Genomic DNA, 25,439 nt, shown 5'->3' with positions numbered 1-25,439 from the left:
AAAGCCCTTTTCATATTTCCTATTTTATACATACAAAAGTGTTAAAAAGAAGAAAAAAATGAACTGGGTGCTTACAGTTTCGGTATTTCTCACTCAAAAATAATCATAATGTTGCAGTACCTCTGGATTCTTTATGAAGAAAAACATAAAAACGAATCTAAATTAATATCATCATCATCATCATCGGTAGTAGTAGTATCATTATTACATACGGTTATGACTAGTAGTTACCACCTTATAACTTTTATGTTGTGATTATTATAAAATAATAATAATAATAATATTGATGATGATGATGATGATGATGATAGATAGATAGATAGATAGATAGATAGATAGATAGATAGATAGATAGATAGATAGATAGATAGATAGATAGATAGATAGATAGATAGATAGATAGACAGACAGACAGACAGACAGACAGACAGACAGACAGACAGACAGACAGACAGACAGACAACATAATTACCTATTTATTATTATTATTATTATTATTATTATTATTATTATTATTATTATTATTATTTTAACCACCTTGCTATTTGTTGTTTCTACTAGTACTTTACAATGTGCAATTGCTTGTTTTTTTTCCTATACCATTTTCTTATTCCAGGTTGTTTTTTTTTTCTATTTTCTTGTAGTATTTCTTGTGTGTATATTCGGTGTTGTGCTGATACTGGAACCTCAATTTCCTGAGGGTTTTGCCCAAAGGATCAGTAAAGTTCTATCTAACCTAATCTAATGTAATCTAATCAACGGAAACAACACTGTGTTTCATCAGTCGTTTGTTTAATCACCAGTCGAACAGGACTTTATAACTGTAAGGGTAAGTTTTAACTAGACAGGCTCATTAAAACACCATACATATGCTGTATAATTTATATGATCACAAAACCAAGTTATTTGACAGTTATTGGAATTAGGTGAAGCCCATGGGGTCCAATTATATAAAGAAAAAAGTAGCAAGACCTAATATTTCAAGAAGTAAGACCTCATATTTGGAGAACATTTAAAATCATAGTCAAAGATTAAAAAAATAAAATAAAAAATCAATGTTGAGAAAAATTAAGTAAAAACCATCTCTGAAGTATTTTAGAAGCAAAGATAACAATTTAAACCAAACTAACCAATGCAATGATATTTATCCCAATATAAACTATATTCTGTCATTTGTCATTATTGTTTTGTATCCCAGACCCCTGTTAGAAAAGAAACACCTGAATTCAATGTGTCCCAATACTTTTGTCTATATACAGTAGTGTATGTTTGTTGTCTTACTGCAGGGTTGGTGCAGTTGCTTCCCATGGAGACGCAGTGTCCTGAACACCACTGGCATCCGTTGGTGTTGGCGGTGCAGCTGTAACAGTCCGTATACTGGTCACACCTCTCATTATCAGCATCTGCAAGAGCCAACAGCAAAACAGTCCGTTTGTAAAGTTATCTAGACTGATGATATTTTCTCTTCATGCACATTAACCCTTTCATGCATAGTGGTCACTACAGTGGACAGTTCTTCTCCAGCTGTTCTCTTGTATATTCATGGGTTTTGTTGTTTCAGTTTCATATCAGCCGACACAGTGGACACGTATGCATCATCCCATAAACTGACTTTCATACCATTACTTTAACTTTACCGTTCTAGATAAACCTGATCTGCATGAACAAGTTTGAGAGGAAAACAATTGCTAATTGTTATTAGACTGTAATTACCAGGTTTGTTTTTTTTATTACCTCCGCCAAGGAGGTTATGTTTTTGCCAGGGTTTGTTTGTTTGTTTGTTTGTTTGTTTGTCTGTCCGTTAGTGTGCAACATAACTCAAAAAGTTATGGACAGATTTGGATGTAATTTTCAGGGTTTGTTGGAAGTGGGATAAGGAAGAAATGATTAAATTTTGGTGGTGATCGGGGGTGGGGGGCACTGACCAGCCTTGGCGGAGGTCTGCGCTCTCCGAGTGCTTCTAGTTTTTTTATTTTTTTTAAAGCAAAACGTTTTGGTTTTTGGGTTTTTTTGCATATTATCTCCATGAAGTGAGTAATAATTTGTATTAGGGTATGTTGAGCCGCATTATGTAATAAATTCCCATTATGTAATAAAAGTTCAAAATGTAATAAGAATGTCACGTCATGTTGTAATAAAGCCGCATTATGTAATAAACTGACGCATTTTGTAACTAGAAGCACTCGGAGAGCGCAGACCTCCGCCAAGGCTGATCAGTGCCCCCCCCCCCCCCCCTCCCCCCCGTGGGCCCCCCCGGTCACCACCAAAATTTAATCATTTCTTCCTCATCCCATTTCCAACAAACCCTGAAAATTGCATCCAAATCTGTCCATAACTTTTTGAGTTATGTTGCACACTAACGGACAGACAAACAAACAAACAAACAAACCCTGGCAAAAACATAACCTCCTTGGCGGAGGTAATAAACTATGTCAATGCTTTATGTAGTTAATTTTTTTCACATTATGTAGTAAGTTATTACAATTTGATAAATTTATTACAAAATGCACTTGACACATTTTTATTTTCAGGAAAATGTAATGTGCTCAATTCATCTTTAAACTGTGTGGTTAAAGTTCTGATTACATTACCTGTAGCTCCTGTGACTAACTTCTTCTAAATTGCTCTGAAATTATATTAATTTGGATTGTTATTACATAATGAACCATGTTATCACATTTTTTTTAATAAAAATGTGTCAAGTGCACGTGGTTCCAAGTAGTGAAAATGCGGCATTAGATCCTGTTCTGATCGAATAAAAAATGTGTTTAATATCTGTGCATATTTCTGGTGTAATAAAATTTTTTCAGGAAATAATCTTTAAAAAAAAAAAAAGAAGCAAAACAAAGAAATATTGCCTTAACAGTATTGCAATATATCGCAAAATATCGTATTGTGATCCTAGTAGGGATGTCCGATATTGGCTTTTTTGCCAAAAATCGATATGCCGATATTGTCCAACGCTTAATTTCCGATTCCGATATCTACCGATACCGCTGCTGATATATGTGGGATATTAAACTAATTTTAGGTAACATCACATATCTCCTGTCATGGAATTAACACATCATGCCTAATAACACACAAAATTTTATTGATTTACTGATAAATTGTGTGAAAACTATGGGGAGGGCTTGTAATTCTGGGGGTTTATGCTCAGGAGAGATCTACATAATGTTACCAATTCATGTCAGAAAAGATAAGTAGTGTCTTAAAACTTTAATAAAGATATGTGTAAAAAAACCCAAAACAAAACAAAACAAAAAAAAGAACAACGAAAAGAACAACAAAATCCATGAATATACAAGAGAACAGCTGTAGAACAACTGTCCACTGTAGTGACCACTATGCATGAAAGGGTTAAAGTATGATACCTGCAAAAAGTGTATGAAATAGGGATGTCCGATATTGGCTTTTTTGCCAAAAACCGATATGCCGATATTGTCCAACGCTTAATTTCTGATATCTACCGATATATGTGGGATATTAAACTAATCTTAGGTAACATCACATATCTCCTGTCATGGAATTAACACATCATGCCTAATTTTATTGTGATGCCCCATTGGATGCATTCTCAAATACAACAAAGCTTTCAAAATGTAAACACTATCTGTGCAAAGAATACATACTTCAACTTAAGTTGTGGAAAAAATGCCATTATTATTTATTTTCTCTCCCTCCCTCCATGAGTGTATTACAGTGTGGCAACTCTACTGTACAATTTTGAAAACTGCACATTTCTTTCAGCTACAAACAATGCTTCATTTACGTGTCGGTAAATGCCGGCGAAATCAAGGCATTATTTTATCGGTTTTAATGATAGGCAAAAAAAAAAAAAAAACGATAACCATATTCACTGATATTACATTTTATGTCAATATCGGGCCGATAATATTGGTGGGCTGATATTATCGGACATCCCTAGATCCTAGTATTATGATTTGTATCCTATTACCAGATTCTTGCCAGTACACACCCCTGGTCATGTCTTGAATTTAGCCTGAAAGTAAAAGTACAGAGGAGTGATTTGTTTCTTGTTTGTTCCTGACAGTGTTTGCTGATCCCAAACATGAGGTTTGATTGGGGAAAGTGGGACAGAGGCGACCGGCGGAAGGCCTCTGTGGTATTAAATGTGCCTCAAAGATATTCAGAGGCGCCGTTTCCATCTGCCCACACTTCTGTAGACGCCGACACCGGAAAATTAGGCCTGCCGTGTTGGGGAAACAGATGATTTTTTTGGTGACAAATGGCAAACAGCAAACAAGAGCGAAATGTCAGCGGGAAGGAGGAGAGACCTGGATGAACTGTCCCCGATGATTACCTGTTCCTGTCCGACCTGATGCAAACGCACACAAACACCCAGAGGGCAGCGATGATTCATGGGAACTGGGGCACAGTTTTAAGAAAAAAGTCAAGAGTTCCATCAAACAGTGACTGGGGACTTCATTTACCGCAACTTTATTTGAAGCCGGTTTTTGGATCCGACACAGTTTCTGTTTCTGTAGTTCAGTGTATTCGACAAACAAACCTGGTCGTGTTTTAATACAAAGCTGCATTTTGAGCATTTTAAGCAAACTGGAGGTCTGAGCGAACTGAAGGTGATTCGATTTAATATTTATTGTGTTTTTATTATTTTTTTTAGCATCTTAGTTATTTCATTTAATTTCACTGTTGAACTTATTGCCCGGTTGCGGTTCTATGAGTACTGACAGGTGAATGTGTGTGTATGTGGCTGTCATATGCTGCTATGAATGTTTTGCATTTGTTTGTTTGTACCTAATTTTTTGGACGTCCAATAAGGCAGGGTAACTGTGAATTGAATTGCCCTTCGGGGATTAACCCTTTCCTGCATAGTGGTCACTCCAGTGGACAGCTATTCTACAGCTGTTCTCTTGTATATTCATGGATTTTGTTGTTGTTCTTTTTTTTTTTTTTTTTTTTTTTTTAACACATATCTTTATTAAAGTTTTAAGACACTACTTATCTTTTCTGGCATGAATTGGTAACATTATGTAGATCTCTCCTGAGCATAAAACCCCAGAATCACAAGCCCTCCCCTTAGTTTTCACACAATTTATCAGTAAATACATGTTTCTGTGCGTCAAAAATTAAACGTGTGGTATTCAGCTAGGAGGACATTTTTGCAACTTCATGAAAAATACGCTCATAAGAATTTTTTTTCTCTATTATAATTTTTTTTATTTTTTTTATTATTATTTTTATTTCATTTTTTAAATTTATTTTGCAGAAGAAAATTTTCAATCGCATTGTTTTTTTCATGCCTAAAGAGGAATAAAAAAAACTCAGGAAAAAAAAATTGATTAAGGTTCTCATAATTCGTGCATGAAAGGGTGAATAAAGTAGTCTGAATCTGAATCTGAATTTTGACCTCCACCAAGGAGGTTATGTTTTTGCCGGCAATGGTTTGTTTGTCTGTCTGTCTGTCTGTGTGCAAGATGACTCAAAAAGTTATGGACAGATTTGGATGAAAATTTCAGGAAATGTTGATACTGGCACAAGGAACAAATGATTAAATTTTGGTGGTGGGCACTGATCTGCCTTGGCGGAGGTCTGCGCTCTCCGAGTGCTTTTCTAGTTATTACTGTTTTTTTTTTTTTTTTTACTCAGTTTGTTTATTTCTAATGGTTTTACAGTATTTTTTATATTTATGCCATTTTCTCTTCATGCACCTAAACCCATAAAGACCCAGTGCTACTTTTATGGCTGTTCCCAAATCAATCTTTCTCTCCATTTAACCTTTCTTGAGTGATTTATCACCATTTATCATAATATCATTGTTTGTATTTTGCATTTTTAAGTGAAAATCAAGTATCATCCTTTATTTAATCCACTGATCATGCTGATGTTCATTAATCCTGTAAAGCCTGAACTAGAGCTGCACAATATATCGTTTGAGCATCAACATCGCGATGTATAGTTACATCACAGGTCCTGCAGTGTAGGAGGTAAATGAACTCAACATGTTTCATCTAATTTCAAGGCTACCTGACACACATTGCACGCAGCGATCCACCAATCACAATCATTCTTAATCAATTTGGAGTGACTCGCTGGTAACAACATTGAAAAATGAGCAACGAACCATCAATATCCTGTGATAACTACCCTTTGATCTCAATTAAGAGGAAATATTTTCCAGAGAAAGTAATATTCTTGTATACCGAATCCATATGAAGACAATAGAATATCATAATTATTGATTTGAAAAGTTAAATCTATAGAAAGTGAAAGAAAAAAAATCCTTCACAAGCTAGCTATTTCATGTCGAGACCTATTTTTGGTTATGTAGGGAAAAAAATAAATATTTTTTTTAGATTAGTGATAAAATAATCTTAAATTCCAATGAAGCCATGCATAAGCAGAGGGTTAAATGCTTTCTTTCAGAAATGTCCATTGGTTTAGCTCATTTGATTAATGAGTAATTAAAAAAAAAAAATACATGTTTTTTGAGAAAAGTGAAATTCCCTACATAACCGGCACCATCTGATATTAAAATGCTTAAAAAAGCAATTCACACCAATTTGTCAGACAAAATGATTTTTAGAATGATAAAAGGGTGTGTAAAAGGTCATAAAACTATATTGAAAACAGAAATATATGATTGAGATTTCAAATTGTAGCAATGATAAGTTATGTTATTATTCATTCGTAGAGAACTTTCCGAGGGACTGAATTTAGTTTGTATAAAAAGTTCCGTAATTTTCTTGAAAATCCTTTTTTGGCAAAAAATTTTAATGGATTTAGAAACTTAAGATGTTATACTATTGAACTACAAAAAGTTTGAAATCATTACCTCAATTCTAATTTTTTGATTCAAAGTCAACAGGCGCATGACTTGACCCAAAAGAAAATCACCGAAAACGAAGACTTGGTGCCAAAAAGAAAAGCAACATCAGTTATCTGGAATTATTTCAGCTACAAGAACGACGATACTGAAACACGTGTCCTGTGTTGATAGTGCCTCACACCTGTTGCCACAACGAGAGGTAACACACAGCTATCATATCCTCCTGAGTATTTTTTCATATTGCAATATATATCGCAGGGTTAAAAAAAATCGCAATGTCAGTTTTTTTCCAATATTGTGCAGCCCTTGCCTGAACCATTAAATCATTGACAGAAAATTCCAGTTCTGTGAAACTGGAGCCTTTATTGGTCCTTCTGAACAACCCCCATTTTTTTTTTTTTTAATAAATGTCAATTTCCATGTTTGAGTTTAAATTTTGTATCATATTTGATCCATCGGGTCTCAATGCTCAAATATTATTACTTTTGAACAAACAAAAACATAATACAACACAAACTTGTCTAACAAATTGGTAATTCCTTTTCAAAATTGGCCAAGTTCTGCCTCCTTGCTCATTTTTTTTTTTTTTTTTTAATTTGATTTTTTTCAGTTGTTCTTTGTCTTTTAATCTATTCCTGTATTTTACTCTGTTATTTTGGGGGGGGGGGGGGGGTTATTTATTTTTCTGTACAGCACTTTGGTCCACTGTGGTCGTTTTAAAGTGCTTTACAAATAAAGTTGGATTGGATTAATGACAGTCTTGTAGTGTCACTGGAAAGGCCTCTTGTGAACGAATTCCTCCCCCCTGGTGGATTGTCCGTGTATTGCATGTATCTAATTGGACACATCAGGTTTTTCAACAAACAAAATATCACACTAATCATGTAGAGGGCTTCAGAACTCATGTATCAAATATGATACGTCTGGCGCTACAGGGTTAAATCTCAGAAGGCTCAGGATAACGTAAAGGAGTGTTTGTTCAAAAAAGGTTGAGAACCACTGCTTTAGATATGATAGAAACAGGCACCATGTTTTTTTTTTTTTTTTTTTTTTTTTTTTTTTTTGCTTCAGCCTTTGTTCTGGGACAGGCCTTTATTTATCCTGTGCTTCAGACAATGGCCCGGCCCATCTTTTAATTAGGACTACCAGAGGAAATAGGGAGCGTTAAATGTTTTTTAAGACACACTGAAGTAATCAAAGGCTGTGGCTAAACAACACTATCATGATGGATTAAACTCACAGCTCTTTTACTGAATTAATTAAAGAAAACACTTAAACTGCCAGTGATAGTTTCCAGCAGACAATGCTGAAGTCGCATATGTTTGTCAGATACTTCATGTACGAGCAAAGGCAACAAACTGGAACTGAATTTATTCTAAACTGTTATCAATAATATTCCATTAATCAGCCATTTGATCATAAAACAGACAGAAAACTGCTTTTCGAGGCGAATCGAGGCCATGTTTTGTACATTTCCAAAAACCTCAAACACCCACTTAAACACCCCGGTGGCACTTTTTTTTTTTTTTTTGCCTGTTTTTCACTCTGTGATTTGCATTGGCGGCGTTGACAGTCTGTGACTAACAAGCTGTTTCTGACTGTCTACGCATCTCATCGGACACGAGCTCCGTGCATGCAGATGAGGCCTGCAGAGACTCAACAATAGACACCGAGAATCTGAAATCATCTCCGATTAGTTTCACATTTCAGACGTGCGCCGGGTGTGGGCGCCGCTTACATGATCTGGTGTTGCAGGAGGCGGGAAGCGGCTGCTGCTCCGGCGCCGTCGGGCCAATCTCCCAGGGCAGGCAGGACCCCTGGGTGTCGTTCCAGACGCAGTGGATCCCCGGCCAGGCCTGGAGGCAGGACGCCTGGTTGGAGAAGGCCAGGCAGCTTGGAGAGGTGTACATGAGGACGTCACTGAGCAGCAGGCTGTTGAAGCCACCGAACACATACATCACACTGAAACACAAAAGAGGACAGCGGTCGTCACAAAACCAGTGATGGAATGTCGCTAAGTACCTCAGTACGTATTCAGTACACAGTCCACATACCTGCACTTACAGTAGTTATCCACATTTATTACCTCCACCAAGGTGGTTATGTTTTTACAGATTACAGATTTCTTTATTGTCATTTGACAGCACATTGTACAGGGTGGGGAAGCAAAATTTACAATGAACATTTAGTTGTTTTTTCTCAGCAGGCACTACGTCAATTGTTTTGAAACCAAACATATATTGATGTCATAATCATACCTAACACTATTATCCATACCTTTTCAGAAACTTTTGCCCATATGAGTAATCAGGAAAGCAAACGTCAAAGAGTGTGTGATTTGCTGAATGCACTCGTCACACCAAAGGAGATTTCAAAAATAGTTGGAGTGTCCATAAAGACTGTTTATAATGGAAAGAAGAGAATGACTATGAGCAAAACTATTACCAGAAAGTCTGGAAGATACTATTAAAGAAGAATGGGAGAAGTTGTCACCCCAATATTTGAGGAACACTTGCGCAAGTTTCAGGAAGCGTGTGAAGGCAGTTATTGAGAAAGAAGGAGGACACATAGAATAAAAACATTTTCTATTATGTCAATTTTCTTGTGGCAAATAAATTCTCATGACTTTCAATAAACTAATTGGTCATACACTGTCTTTCAATCCCTGCCTCAAAATATTGTAAATTTTGCTTCCCCACCCTGTACATACAGCACAGAGTACATCAAACGAGATTACGTTCGATGATTAGGGACATCGGGTCGCTGCTCCTAACTGGTGCGCTACCGCTGAACCCTTTTCTTCAAAATTTGCAGTGAAGGACAAGATAATGCAAAGCCCAAATACAGGGTGACCCAAAAAAACAGGAATTTTTGAAGTGCGTATTGGCAGACATGAGCAAGTTGCAGCACTGCGAGACAGTGACCTTGAGCAAGTAAACACACCCCCATTTTAGTAACCATCGGCGGCTGTGCGAGAATTGTTCGGTAACCGTGTGATCTCAAGATTCGATAACGTTCCCTGGCCCCCTAGATCGCCAGATTTGTCCGTTTGTGATTTTTTTCTTGTGGGGCTATCTCAAGAGTAAAGTGTACACGACTGGACCAAGAACTGTGGATGAGTTAAAACAGAGAATTCAGGATGAAATTCACAGTATCCCAGCTGAGATGTTGCAGCGGTCAATGAGGAATCTCAACAGCAGATTTCAAGAATACATTCGTACAGGAGGACGCCATCTACAGGAAGTAATTTTAAAAAAATGAAAATTCCATCATTGTTTCTTAAATGACATGTTGTAAGGTTTCAATTACTATGAATAAAATATTTTTCTTCCATCACTCTTGGTTTTATTGGATTGTTAAAAAGTTCCCATTTTTTTTGTGTCACCCTGTATAAGACATCATACAGTTTTCACACAGTACACGTGGACACATGCTGGAATTTTTTCATGGATTTGAAAGGAATTCGGGGGATAGGGTGAAAAAGAAAAAGAAAAAAAAAAAAAACCAGGGTTGACAGCAGACGAGATTTGGGGTTGGGGCAAAGGAGAAATGTATGTGTGTTGTGTATTTGTTGGAATGTGTGCAAGATAAGAGACAACAGTGGGTCAATCTGTCCTTCAGTTGTTTCCTGTCTTATTATCAGTTCACTCCTACTGTTGTCTTTTCATCGGGGTTTGTCTTTTTGTTAGTCTGTTAGCAAGATAACTCAAAAAGTTATGGACAGATTTGGATGAAATTTTCAAGAAATGTTGATACTGGCACAAGGAACAAATGATTAAATTTTAGTGGTGATCGAGGGGGGGGGGGGGGGGGGGGCTGATCTGCCTTTGCGGAGGTCTGCGCTTTTCTAGTTGTAAGTACATTGATGATATTTACATATTGTACAAATTACTGTTCTAATTGTGTTTCGACCTTCACCGGGCAAGTGACTATTTTTGGTCATTTCCACATACATTACAAGTAAGGTTATTATCGTAACGAAAACTAACGAAATGACGAAAACTAGAATTGTACAAACATTTTCGTTAACTGAAATAAAACTATAATTGAAAGAAACAACGATAACTAACTGAAACTGTATTGTGTGTTAACAAACCTAACTAAAACGTATAAAAATTCTGGATAAAATTCCCTTTGTTTTCATCTTTGTCAATATCGGATTGATATGAAATCGATTTATTTCCCTCAAGCAATTTCAGCTAGCGGCACCAAATGATATTTAACGGTCCGTCACTTCTCATGACTTGTGGTTTCCAGTCGTCTTCTGGTCCCCACTCTACCTGGAAACATGGAGACTAAAGTTGGGAGAAAGCAGCAGAGTCCTGTACGAGATTTATTTGAATACGACAGCGAAGAAGATAAAAGATATGACAAAACTAAAACTAAGCATTTAGAAAATAACGAAAACTAATAAAAACTAACAAACCTGCTCTAAAAACTACTTAAAACAAACTGAATTAAGAAAACTAAATAAAACTAAACTATAATGACAAATCCAAAACTATTATAACCTTGACTACAAGACATCAGCAGTAACAGTTCCAGTGACAACAGTGAGTCAACAATCTCAGGTCCAATGTGGTCTCCAGGGTCTGTAAGGTCCACCTCTGCATGAACCTGCTTTGTTCAGTACCATGAAGTAATGGTACTAATGTAAGGAATGATGTTCAAAGGGATCATGTGGATGTGGACAGGGGTCTGGATCAGCACGCATGTTGGTCTAATGTTCTAAAATACAGTCGTGGAAAAGATTATTAGACCACCCTTGTTTTCTTCAGTTTCTTGTTCATTTTAATGCCTGGTACAACTAAAGGTACATTTGTTTGGACAAATATAATGATAACAACAAAAATAGCTCATAGTAGTTTAATTTCAGAGCTGATATCTATCCATTTAACATGTTTTCTTGATAATAACCAAAATCACTTCAGTTCTTACATCAATATCTATGGCATTGTACTGACAAAAACAGTGCTTTTAGACATTCCATGTTTTCTTTTCTGTCTGTTTTAGTCACATGATACACACAGGAGTTAGTAGTTGATTGCATAACCATTGTTTTTGATGACTTCTGATGGTCTAATCATTTTTTCCGGGACTGTATTTATCTAAATCTAAAGACCCCGTGGTACTTTTGTGGCAGTTCCCAAAGAAATCATTCTTTAAGTTTAACCTATCTTGAGTGACTTATCACCATTTATTGCAATATTATCCTCTTTAGTTTGAGTTTTTTCACTGTGAATTATGTATTCTCCCATATTTAATTCACTGATCATGTAGATGTTCATTCGACTCAGCGACTGTATATAGAGGCATATCAATTGCCTCTATATATGTGCCAAGTTTGAAGTAAATTGAAACAAAATTGATGTTCCTTTTACCTTACATGTTTTTCTTGTTTTTTTTTTTTATGTTTTTTTTATATTTACTTATGGGTAAGGAACCAAATATGGTAACTTCATTGACCTTGATTTTCTACATAACAAAAAAAAATGTTGAAAAATTTCACGAAAGTAAAATAGTCTTATGTCCTCCAATAACACACTAAGGCAGAGAGAGAGAGAGAGAGCAAGATAGATAGATAGATAGATAGATAGATAGATAGATAGATAGATAGATAGATAGATAGATAGATAGATACAACAAACTCACACAACACTGTATATTAATTTTATATATATATTTTTAAAGGAAAGGATACTAAAGATTATGCTAACAGGTTGTTTTTGCAATTATAAGCCATTTTAGTAATAATAATAAAGCAATGTCTATTACTTTATTACCACCAGGCTAATGTAGCATGTTAGCTAGGTAGCTAATAGCATAGTGAAGCTAATTTTACCTTCTATTTCAAGCTGTTTTTCCTACTGTTCATACTTCACATTTATCAGATTGGATCTAAATACAGAGAAAAATGTATGTGTGGACATTAAGGGAAAGGATATTCAAGGTTATGGTAACAGGTTGTTTTTGTAATTATAAGGCTTTTTAAGGGGTAATAATAATAAAGCAATGTCCAGTACTTTATTACCACCAGGCTAATTTAGCATGCTAGATAGCTAGATAGCTAGATAGATAGATTTTTTAAGTAAAATTAAACAAATTTTATTGTGTTTTGTTGATGAATTTGTCTGTCACATGTTAATATGTTACATTTTAGGATGTGCTGTGTTATGTGTTGTGGTATTATCTCTCTTGGTGTGTTTTAAAGTGTCCTTTCGTGTCCACAGACCACAAATGTAAATTAACTTTTAGCTAACTCTGGCTGAACAGATGAGTTGTGCATGGTCCCTGTCAAACAAAATAATATAAAAAACTAAAATTAACTAAACTTCAGTGAAATAAATACTTTAAAACCTCTCTTGGATTTGTTGGAAAATGCATTAGTAGCCTACAAAGCTGAAAACAGGGTGATTTTTAAAGAAATTTCGACTTTTTAGAGACACTTTGCTGTGGATTAAACTACCAGTAGTTTATAACGTTACCCAAATGAGCTCAATCTTTAAAAAGCACTGAAGTAAAATGCAACATAGCAGTAAAATGAATGACATGGAACATTCTGCTCAGTAACTACCTCTTCATCTTTCAGATTCTAAGGACATTTGGATGGTAGAATTTGCATATATCCACCTTAGTACAGTTTTGAAAGCATAACTTTAACTTAAAGTACTTGAACATTCACCATTTATTTTTCATTTTCTTTTCATCCGAGGGAAAGTTCTAATCATTTTCCCACAGTGTGAAGAGTGAACAATAACCTACATGTACGTTTAGCTTCTATTCTACATCACAATATTCAAATCTGCTGTCAAAGTCTGTAGGAGGAAGTTATAATAACAGTCTCTGCATTAGTGACAACTTTTGCCACATTTCAATTCTTAACATGCAGCTTATTTTATTTGACGAGACAGGTTTGGAGACTGCGGGGTCAAGACTTGTTCCGTCGCATCGTTTTACATTCTGGGAAGGTTATGTGTGTAGGTACGGTCGTGTTTATTAAAGACGGAGGTGATGATTAATGTCAAATTCATGACTTTCTGTTGTTGGAAAAGATGTGAGTTTAAGAAACATGGACTGAAAAGACAAATCTGCTCTTATTATCCGCTATCTTAACACAGTGTTGTAACTACTTGTACTTAAAGGGGCTGTATGCAGTATTTCTACTTTAAAATACCAAAACAAATCATCTAAATTTTCTTAACCCTCCGGTATCCCGTCCAGCAAGGCCCTTACTAAGCACCAACTGTGCCTTTTTTGCACACTTGTGGAATATTGTCAAAAAAAATTTCATACAGTTTGTTTTTAATTCTTTCACACTTTTTTTCTTTTTCATCAACTTGAGTCGTAAATAAAATACCAAATACTCAATAATTGTTGCATTTTTTAACCCTTTAAATGCCATGTTTGTAATGTAAACAAACCATTTTTTTTGGATGCAAAAAACACGAAAAAAAAATTTTTTTCATATACTACATAAAAAGTGAATCATGTATTATTAGATTTTTTCATCCTGGCATATGTCAATGATTAACTCCAACATTGGTTAATTTGCATTATTATTTTTGGCGCTAGGTCAAATGTTCAAAAATACTAGCATCTGTCATCAAGTGTGCGTAAAAGGCACACCTATAAATCAAACTATTAAATAGTATATATTGATTTATTTTTCTGCTCTAATTTGATTTTATTTTTGTAAATCAAGGTCAGCCCTAATCATACATATCAAATGTTAGAAATAGTGCGTTTTAGGCACACTTGGGAGACAGATGCTAGTCTGGTAATTTTCTTTTGTTTACAATGTGCACATTTTAGTTGGTGGCCAGAATTTTAAAGATCGTGCAAAAATGAACAACTTTTGAATTCTAACCTTATTTAAATTGTGAAAAATAATATGAAGTTTTTTAACATGAAGCGCAAAGTGTGCCTAAAAAGCGCACCCGGATACCGGAGGGTTAATAGTGTTCTGCATAAAGAGCTGTGGAGTTGTGCCAAAGATACCTAATAGGGATGCAAACGATCGATAAATCCATTAATCATTAGTTGATTGACCTTATCGATCAATTAACAATTAATTGATAAGCGGCGATTTTCCTGAGAACCTGAATTTCTTTTTCGATAAGATCTATAAGAATAAAAGCCAAATATTGTTTATATATTTCTAGGGCTGGGCAAGTTAATGCGTTATTACCGCGTTAACACATTCATTAAATAACGCCGACAATTTTTTTTTTTTTATCTCCCTTTAATGCTGTTCTGCCTTTCAAGCAAGTCTTAGTTCATTTATACATACGGACTCTTATTTTGAAACTCATGCTTTTATTTTGGCGCTCAACACGCACCAAGCGCTGGTGTTCTGCGTGAACTGCACGAAGCTAAGAGGAGAAAGCGAACTTTCGAGTAATACTGAATCAAACTTTGTGTAACTCCTGCAGTTCAACGCCTGTATGTGTCAATCATTCTGTTGTTTACTAAATAATTTCACTTGCAAACGTGCCGTTAGAAACATGTTTATGACGTTATTTTGGATGTGTTTATTACAATGTGTTATTAACATGTTTAAGCTAATTCGTTTATGCTAGCAGTCGGAGATGGGTTGCTAATTCTTTATGCAGGCTCATGCTAAGTTTATGTAAATTCATTGGTTGTGTTTAGGTATAATATGCCAGCCTTTGAACTAACCTTTACTTATTTATGATGTGATTAGCTCGATGCTAATGTGAATGGGAAAATCCATAGACATGCTAACGATTAGCATTTACACATTAACTTAAGATTTACACCGTCTTTTTATCCAACAACAAAGGTTCACATTAGAGATATTTGATACTATTCATTCTTACAACAGCTGAACATAAAATACTCACAGGCAAACGTTTTTGGGGCCATACAAACAGAGTGAAAGAAACGTGTCTGTTAGTTCCTTCCTTTGTCCAAACTGACTACGGTAACTCCGCAAGGACAAAACATACATTAGTGCAACTTATTCCAGCCACTAGAGGCCCACTTCGCTTGCTTTGAACAACTGAACCTCACACATTATTGGGCTTATTAGTATTAGTACTTATTAGTGGGCTTAAGACTCCTGTCAATCACTCACAAGCGGAAATAAATTGGTGGGGACATAAACATGGAAAAAGTAGCGGTCTTTTCCATGGACATTTTCCTTTTAAATGTCTTCAGATGGTGGGGTTGAGAAGGACACAGTTGTTTGTAAACACTGCAATGTGGAATTATTTTTATCACCAGAGTACTTCAAGTCTGAAATATCACTTAAAGGCAATACACGCTGTTGATGCCGGCAACCCCTACCCCAATATAACTTTGTGATTAATCACGATTAATCGCAGAAATCAACATGATTAATTGTGATTAAAAATTTTAATCGCATTTTTAGGTTGTTCATATTTGTTCATGTTATGTTCAAGTACAATTCACAGATTTAAACATTTTCATTACGGAATTTTACTTTTTTCACTCAAAAGCTATTATCATACTATTTATATTATTGTACTGGTCTGGCCCAATTTATATCATATTAGGCTGAATGTGGCCCCTGAACTAAAATGAGTTTGACACCCCTGGGTTAAAGTAAAAGTGAAAGCCTTCATAAATATCCCGAAAACGTTCATCTGACTCCTGAGTGTTTGTTGGAGGACCTGTTAGCTATCTGCTAAGCTAGACAAGTGCCTTCTCGTTTTAGTGGGGCAAAATAGAATGTATTATTTTTATTCTATTGTTTTATTTGGTATTGGTTTATTGTTCTTATTTTTATTGTTTTATTTATTTATTTATTTTTAAGTTTTTTAATCTATTCTTGCATTTTATTCTTTTATTTTTTCTTTTGTACAGCACTTTGGTCCACTGCGGTTGTTTTCAAGTGTAACAGCAGCTACAGGGTTACAGAAGGTGAGTAGAAGGAAAGGATTCTGAGAGCGATTTCTTCCCTGCAGTCCGTCCTGGTTTTGAACTTTCTTTTTTTACACAACGAGACCCTCACAGGTTAAGTCCAAGTGCTCTTCCTCTTCTCCGGGCTTCAAAAAACCCCTCATAAGTCTGGTAAAAAATCCTCTACACGCACCCCTTCCTGTGTGGATGCACCTGGCAGACCCCCACCCACCCCCACCCGTTGTGTGTCAGTGTGTTTGGACGCAGGGTCCGGAGCTTTTCTGAACATCTTTTCAACGCCGGCCTCTGCTCGGCTACAGGATTAGTGTGGGAGTGGTACCGGGCAGGGCGGACGGATAATTTGCACCAGCCTGATCAAAAGTCCCCTCGGATCATAAAGGGCACTCTTCAAACCCGTTGTTCTGGACGTCCCGCTGAGCGCACAGATTAGAAAGAGGCGGAGGCGAGGGAGGAGGACGTGGGCGCTGCTTCCTTTCTTCCTTTCTTTCACAGTTTTAGAGATGTGGGTCTTTGTGGAGAAGCAACAGTGAATGGGTGTTTTTAAAACGAGGGCCAGACAAATTGAAAAAAACAAAAAAAACACCTTTGATTTGTTTTGAGTCGGGAATTCCACTTAACGTTCTTTTACTCAATTTATTTTAGAAATCAATTTAAAAAAAGCCTGTCAGAAACAATATCTTAGTTAAACAGGTTGTCAACAATTCTCACAGCAACTATTTCTTGAAATGACAGCGCGTTCTAAACTGACCCTTTAACCCTCCGGTATCCAAGTGCGCCTTTTAGGCACACTTTGCACTTCGTTTTAAAAAAACTTCATATTATTTTTCACAATTTAAATAAGGTTAGAATTCAAAAGTTGTTCATTTTTGCACGATCTTTAAAATTCTGGCCACCAACTAAAATGTGCACATTGTAAACAAAAGAAAATTACCAGACTAGCATCTGTCTGCCAAGTGTGCCTAAAACGCACTATTTCTTCCATTTGATATGTATGATTAGGGCTGACCTGGATTAACAAAAATAAAATCAAATTAGAGCAGAAAAATAAATCAATACATAATATTTAATAGTATGATTTATAGGTGTGTATTTTACGTACACTTGGTGACAGATGCTAGTATTTTTGAACATTTGATCTAGCACCAAAAATAATGATGCAAATTAAACAATGTTGGAGTTAATCATTGACATATGCCAGGATGAAAAAAATCAAATAATATGTGATCCACTTTTTATGTAGTATATTGAAAAAAAAATTTTTGTGTGTTTTTTTGCAAAAAAAATGGTTTGTTTACATTACAAACATGGCATTTAAAGGGTTAAAAATGCAACAATTATTGAGTATTTGGTATTTTTATTTATGGCTCAAGTTGATGAAATAGAAAAAAGTGTAAAAGAATTAAAAATAAACTGTATGAATTTTTTTTTTTTTTTTGACATTAAGCACACTTGGTGCTTAGTAAGGGCCTTGCTGGACGGGATACCAGAGGGTTAACCCTTCATCGGCAAGTGACTATTTTTGGGCATTTCTGCATATATTACAATACATTGAGGTACCATGAAGTAATGGTACTGATGTAAGGAATGATGTTCAAAGGGATCATGTGGATGTGGACAGGGGTCTGGATCAGCACTTATGTTGGTCTAATGTTCTAAAATACATGTTCCTTTTACCTTACATGTGTTTTTCTTCTATTTTTTTTTTTTTTTATATTTACTTACGGGTAAGGAACCAAATATGGTAACTTCACTGACCTTGATGTTTTAACTAATGATAAAAAAATGTGGAAAAATTTCACAAAAGTAAAATAGTTTTCTTTTAACACACTAATAGATAGATAGATAGATAGATAGATAGATAGATAGATAGATAGATAGATAGATAGATAGATAGATAGATAGATAGATAGATAGATAGATAGATAGATAGATATGTTCCTTTCACCTTGCATGTGTTTTTTTTTTTTTTTCCACTTACAGTAAGGAACCAAATATGGTAACTTTACTAACCTTGATTTACCACATAACAATACAAATTTTTGAATGTCACAAAAACAATAAAGTCTTGTTACGTCCTCCAATAACACACTATGGTCGACATTTAGAATTTCAGAGTGTTTCAATGAGTGAACTAAAATAAAGGGTTAATATCTTCAGTGATTTAGATTTAGTGATGTATTCCCAACATGCAATGAAATTTAACATATATGTGAATAAGCAAAACAGAAATAATAATCAAACAATTTTTTTTAAAAAGTAGATAAATAAGGTATCATGTACCAAATACAAAATAAATGAGAATTAACGATGAAATATAAAACATAACTATATTCATATAATAAAATTCCCACTCCTGATCTTATTTCATTTCATTATTATTATTATTATTATTATTATTATTATTATTATTATTATTATTATTATTATTGCCTGTCATCTTGTTTAAGCTTTGGTAACATTTTAAGAACATTTCTATTTTATATTATTCGAGATGAGTTTATTTTTAGTAATTAAGTAATTATTTTTTTGTTGATGAAACCTTCATTTATTCATATTAATTAAATATTGATATGATATTTTGCAAAAATTTGCTTATAAAGATGAGTTGTTTTTAATATATTAAATTAAAGTAAATATATGTAAAGTGAATGTATGTTTGTTTACAAAGTTTTGAAAATATAAACAGACACCTTTGGCACAGGAACAAATTTTGCCTCATTTTTTCAATCAAAAATGCTGAAGTGAGAGTTGGGGGTACTTTCAGGGGGTACTCCTCTGTAAAAAGTTTGAGAACCATTGGATTAGTGGATCAACAAATATTAAACACTTCCTCAATCTATTCCATAATTTAATATCACACAGAAGTCATTTTCCCATTGACACTCAAATTGTGTGAATATAACTTGCGCATAAAAATTTACCTAATGGAAAAACGACACTTTCGCAAGGGGAGGTTTTTCAGGTGTAGCGAAATCGGTATATCACGCCAAATTGCAATGGAAAGACCTTTTTCCACAACTAGAGTCATGTGAGTAAAAAGAAATGGATGTTGACTGACGTTACAACAAGCGATGAAGAGTTTTAAAAGAAACGTGGCGCGGTTTGTGTGGACACACCAGGAAACTGAATCATTTTTTAAATTTAGTACGTGATAGAGGGGTAATATATAATAATAATAATAATAATAATAATAATAATAATAATAATAATAGTAATGATACTACTACTACTACTACTACTACTAATAATAATAATAATGAATATATCTCTAAATCAACGTGATATTTATGTTCATCATCATGTTTATGGAATGACTTTTTGTGTCATCTCGCGATAATAAATAAATAAATCATCGCATTTGTGATTTAATGGAAAAACCGATATTACGCACTTCTGTTTTTTCGACATTTTGTAAATATCGGTAAAGTTTCGTGCATATGTCCAATGGAAAACTCACTAGTGATATACTAAAACAATGCAGTGTATTACTGTATACTATTTTGGACTTTGCAATTTCTTCCCACAGGCCGGATTGGAACCTTTGGCGGCCTGGTTTTGGCCCATGGACCACATGTTTATCACCCCTACTCTTGAGGAACAGGAGCGAGGACAGACTGGGAGCCGGTGATTCGTGTTAATATTTGATGTGTCCTCTACAACAGGATGTATAATTTAATATGGATTGCTGTGTCTTGCTCTGCCGGCGGTGCAGATAATACTTAGTGAAGTGTCGTCCCTGCTGGTCGCGGTACCGTCTCTGTCACAATCTATTCACATCGCAGACTAATAATGAAATGTCACGTATGAACGCTCAAATTATTATTTTTTTTCAAGGTAACGCTGTTGTCTGTTTTTTTTTTTTTTTTTTCCTGATGTTAAACCCTGTTTCTCGATGGCTGTCAGAGTATTCTCGTCATACCTTACACTTTATATTATTATAGAATTATATTTGTGCCAGTTTCTTGAGCGAGCAATGATAGATTCTGAGCACACAATTAGAGATTTTGAGCACATAAAAATATATTTTGCAAGCACATCAATTATATTTCAAAAAGAAATTACGCTTGAGCAAACAAAAATTGATATTGTGCTCCATAAATGCGTTTGCATGTCAGTTTTACTCATAATGTTCTCTCACAAATTCTTTCCATGGCGCACAAACAGAGCGCTGCGCTCGCTCACTTTCCCCTTCCCTCTCTCGTTCAACCTCCCTCTCCCTGCGCGCTCAGCTTGTCGTGTCCGCACGCTCAACTTGACGCACACGTTACAATTGTGCCACAAAACCAACCAATCGGAGAGCTTGCGGAAGTACACTCTGATTGGCTGTTCGCTCTCCAATTAGCTCGCTAGTTACATTTACCCGAAAAAAAGCGCTCGATGAGACAGACACGGATCGGAAGAGGAGGAATTGATTCTACACAAACTTCAGTCAGTATTTATTATTATTATGATTATTGTCTCGGGTAAATGTAACTAGCGAGCTAATTGGAGAGCGAACAGCCAATCAGAGTGTACTTCCGTAAGCTCTCCGATTGGTTGGTTTTGTGGCACAATTGTAATGTGTGTGTCAAGTTGAGCGTGCGGACACGACAACCTGAGCGTGCAGGGAGAGGGAGGTTGAGCGAGAGAGGGAAGGGGAAAGTGAGCGAGCGCAGCGGTCTGTTTGTGCGCCATGGAAAGAATTTGTGAGAGAACGTTATGAGTAAAACTAACATGCAAACGCATTTATGGAGCACAATATCGATTTTTGTTTGCTCAAGCGTAATTTCTTTTTGAAATATAATTGATGTGCTTGCAAAATATATTTTTATGTGCTCAAAATCTCTAATTGTGTGCTCAGAATCTATCATTGCTCGCTCAAGAAACTGGCACAAATACAATTCCATATATACTGGAATGAAGCATGATGTTTTTATTCTACATTCCAATGTAAGTATTATATTTTTAAGTATTCACTGTGACATATTATCATAATCCAACAACAAAGAACTTATATACCCTGAAAAACCAATTGAATTCCTTCCCCACATCGTATACTTGCAGCTTCATTTATCTTTCGATGCAGAAATTAATGTCTAAGTGACAGTTTTAGCTGTGAAAAACTGACATTTACAAGAAAATAACCCTGTTTGTTCCTCCTTAAATAAAAGATGTATTCTGACAGGGATGATCCCTGAAAGCAGTGTTTGTATTTTGAGGACATTTTTCTCTCTTTAAGTCTCTCCCGAGTCAATACTTCGGAAAAACACAGTTCTGAACCGAACTTGACGACTCCTTCGCCAGCAAAGGTTTCATTTCATAACCTTAGACACCCATAATGAGCTATACTTTCCTGGGAGCAATCATTTTCAGTGTTTTTTTTTTTTTTTTCCCCAGCCCAAAGGGTGGCTATCTGAGTTTAGTGTAATACGTTTTTCCTTTTTCTCCTTCCAATAGCCGGTGCCAAGTGTGTGCAATTCACAGATTGTTCTTCTAACTATGTTTCAAGTACAGAGAGATGTGATTGTGAATAAAAGAACTGCAGGAAAAGCACCGCGGAAACTATAATTTTCCATCAGAAAACCTGAAAAGTCTGATAACGTAAAACTTCATGTAATGGATATGAAAAAAGTCACATCTCAGTTGATATTAGCATAAGATGCAGAGCGTGTACATGGACACGGCTCATGTAAAATATTCCATTTCCACATGCTTTTACACACCGTGAGGGCATCTATAATGTAACATGTGTGAGCCTCAGTGGAAATAAAACCACTTATCCGGACATGCATCAGGTCTAAGTGTACACAAGGTTGCAGACAGCAATCTGCTTCAAAGAGGGACATGTGATGCACTGACATGGTTACTGTAAAGCTCCCAGTCACATTCATCTGCTGTGGGATGTGATGCCTTAATGATTCCAGCCTCAGATTCATCCATGCCTTTCATTTCAGTGTATTATTGATCACGCTGCAGTCTGAAGTGTCCAGATTTTAACCTCAAGTGGTACTCAACACTAAAGCTTAGTCTTTTTTTTTTTTAGCTATAAACAGAATGTGACGCAATTGTGATGAAACATATCTGCATTTTATGGGTAGAAACGGCTCAAATCTGTACTTCCTGTTTTAAAAATAATGGTGTAAGACTATGGAACAGATTGAGTGTGGAGCTGAAACAATGTCCAAACATCAAACAGTTTAAGAACAAATACAAACAAATGATTTTTACAAAATACAGAGAGGAAAGGGCCTGAGGGGGGAGAATCTGGTTGTTTTTCATAGTGGGGCTTTGCCATTTATCTGCTGATAATATCTAGTTTAAATATGGATATAGGAATATATTATTACTATGTTACTACAGAGGACAATATAGAATATTATATGTATTTATATTATATATGCATATGTGTTTTTGTTTGTTTTGTTTTTGTTTTGTTTTTTCTAGTTTTTATTAATATCTGGTATTAATATCTGGCAGGATAAGTTGTAAATGAGTATTATCATATTAGTGTATATAGGAAAAAGGATGTTTGATATTGTTATACTATTATTCTTATTCTTATTCTTATTTTATTGATATTCATGCAAAATAATAATCGCTAGTGATCATAAGGAATAGTAATTGGGGGTAGGAGTATATAAGTTTTTACTTCTTCCTACTCCTTTTTGTGCATGTATAATTCCATTTCCTTTGTTTTCTTTATCTTATTATTATTATTATTATTATTATTTATTTATTTATTTATTTATTTATTTATTTTTGTTTGTTTGTTTGTTTGTTTGCTTATCAATCATTTATGTACCAGTACTTACATTTTGCTGGTTGATTTTTGTTTTTATTTCACTGTCTACATGTTCGAAATAAAGATTTCATTCATTCATTCATTCATTCATTCATTCAACATAGAGTTTTCATACCTTGATGTTGAAGCTGAGTACTGTTGCTGAAGCTGAATACTTGAATTTCCCTCGGGATTAATAAAGTATCTATCTATCTATCTATCTATCTATCTATCTATCTATCTATCTATCTATCTATCTATCTATCTATCTATCTATCTATCTATCTATCTATCTATCTATTAGCTACCTAGCTAACATGCTAAATTAGCCTGGTGGTAATAAAGTACTGGACATTGCTCTATTATTATTACCCCCTAAAAAGGCTTATAATTACAAAAACAACCTGTTAGCAGAACCTTTAATGTTCTTTCCCCTAATGTCCACATATATACATTTGTTTCTGTATTTAGATCCAATGTGATATATGTGAAGTATGAACAGCAGGAAAAACAGCTTGAAATAGAAGGTAAAATTAGCTTCACTGTGCTATTAGCTACCTAGCTAACATGGTACATTAGTCTGGTGGTCATAAAGTAATAGACATTGCTTTATTATTATTACTAAAAAGGTTTATCATTGCAAAAACAACCTGTTAGCATAATCTTTAGTATCCTTTCCTGTAAAAATATATATAAAATGAATATACAGTGTTGTGTGTTTTTTGGTTAGTAAACTTCTAATTACCACATAGATACATTTGTCTCTGTATTTAGATCCAATCCGATATATGAGAAGTATGTACTGCAGAAAAAAAACTTGAAATAGGAGATAAAATTTATTTCACTGCGTTATTAGCTACCTAGCTAACATGCTACATAAATCTGGTGGTAATTAAGTACCAGACATTGCTTTATTATTATTAAAAAGGCTTATAATTACAACAACAGCCTGTTAGCAAAATTTTTAATATCCTTTCCCTTGAAAAATATATAAAAAGGAATATACAGCAGCGTGTAAAAGTTTGTTGGTTTATTGAAGTTCTAATATCCACACATATACATTTGTCTCTGTATTTAGATCCAATCTGATATATGTGAAGTATGAACAGCAGGAAAAACAGCTTGAAATAGAAGGTAAAATTAGCTTCACTGTGCTATTAGCTACCTAGCTAACATGGTACATTAGCCTGGTGGTCATAAAGTAATAGACATTGCTTTATTATTATTACTAAAAAGGTTTATCATTGCAAAAACAACCTGTTAGCATAATCTTTAGTATCCTTTCCTGTAAAAATATATATAAAATGAATATACAGTGTTGTGTGTTTGTTGGTTAGTAAACTTCTAATTACCACATAGATACATTTGTCTCTGTATTTAGATCCAATCCGATATATGAGAAGTATGTACTGCAGAAAAAAAACTTGAAATAGGAGATAAAATTTATTTCACTGCGTTATTAGCTACCTAGCTAACATGCTACATAAATCTGGTGGTAATTAAGTACCAGACATTGCTTTATTATTATTAAAAAGGCTTATAATTACAACAACAGCCTGTTAGCAAAATTTTTAATATCCTTTCCCTTGAAAAATATATAAAAAGGAATATACAGCAGCGTGTAAAAGTTTGTTGGTTTATTGAAGTTCTAATATCCACACATATACATTTGTCTCTGTATTTAGATCCAATCTGATATATGTGAAGTATGAACAGCAGGAAAAACAGCTTGAAATAGAAGGTAAAATTAGCTTCACTGTGCTATTAGCTACCTAGCTAACATGGTACATTAGCCTGGTGGTCATAAAGTAATAGACATTGCTTTATTATTATTACTAAAAAGGTTTATCATTGCAAAAACAACCTGTTAGCATAATCTTTAGTATCCTTTCCTGTAAAAATATATATAAAATGAATATACAGTGTTGTGTGTTTGTTGGTTAGTAAACGTCTAATTACCAC

The 25,439-nt window shown here is 34.7% G+C and overlaps 1 protein-coding gene across 1 annotated transcript in view; it reads right to left on the bottom strand.

Annotated features, from left to right (window-relative positions):
• The window catches only part of atrn (attractin), a 607,345-nt gene that overhangs the window by 382,949 nt on the left and 198,957 nt on the right, over window positions 1–25,439 (bottom strand). Inside the window, exons 12-13 of the mRNA XM_030126085.1 lie at window positions 8,550–8,773; window positions 1,282–1,403 (exon numbers count right to left, since the gene is read on the bottom strand). Of these exons, the coding sequence (XP_029981945.1) occupies window positions 1,282–1,403; window positions 8,550–8,773 (346 nt within the window). The remainder of the gene's footprint in view (window positions 1–1,281; window positions 1,404–8,549; window positions 8,774–25,439) is intronic.

The sequence above is a fragment of the Sphaeramia orbicularis genome, chromosome 22 (assembly GCF_902148855.1).
Source record: "Sphaeramia orbicularis chromosome 22, fSphaOr1.1, whole genome shotgun sequence".
Taxonomy (NCBI): domain Eukaryota; kingdom Metazoa; phylum Chordata; class Actinopteri; order Kurtiformes; family Apogonidae; genus Sphaeramia; species Sphaeramia orbicularis.
Note: the sequence above shows the minus strand (reverse complement) of the source record. Positions and strands in the feature narration are given on the sequence as shown.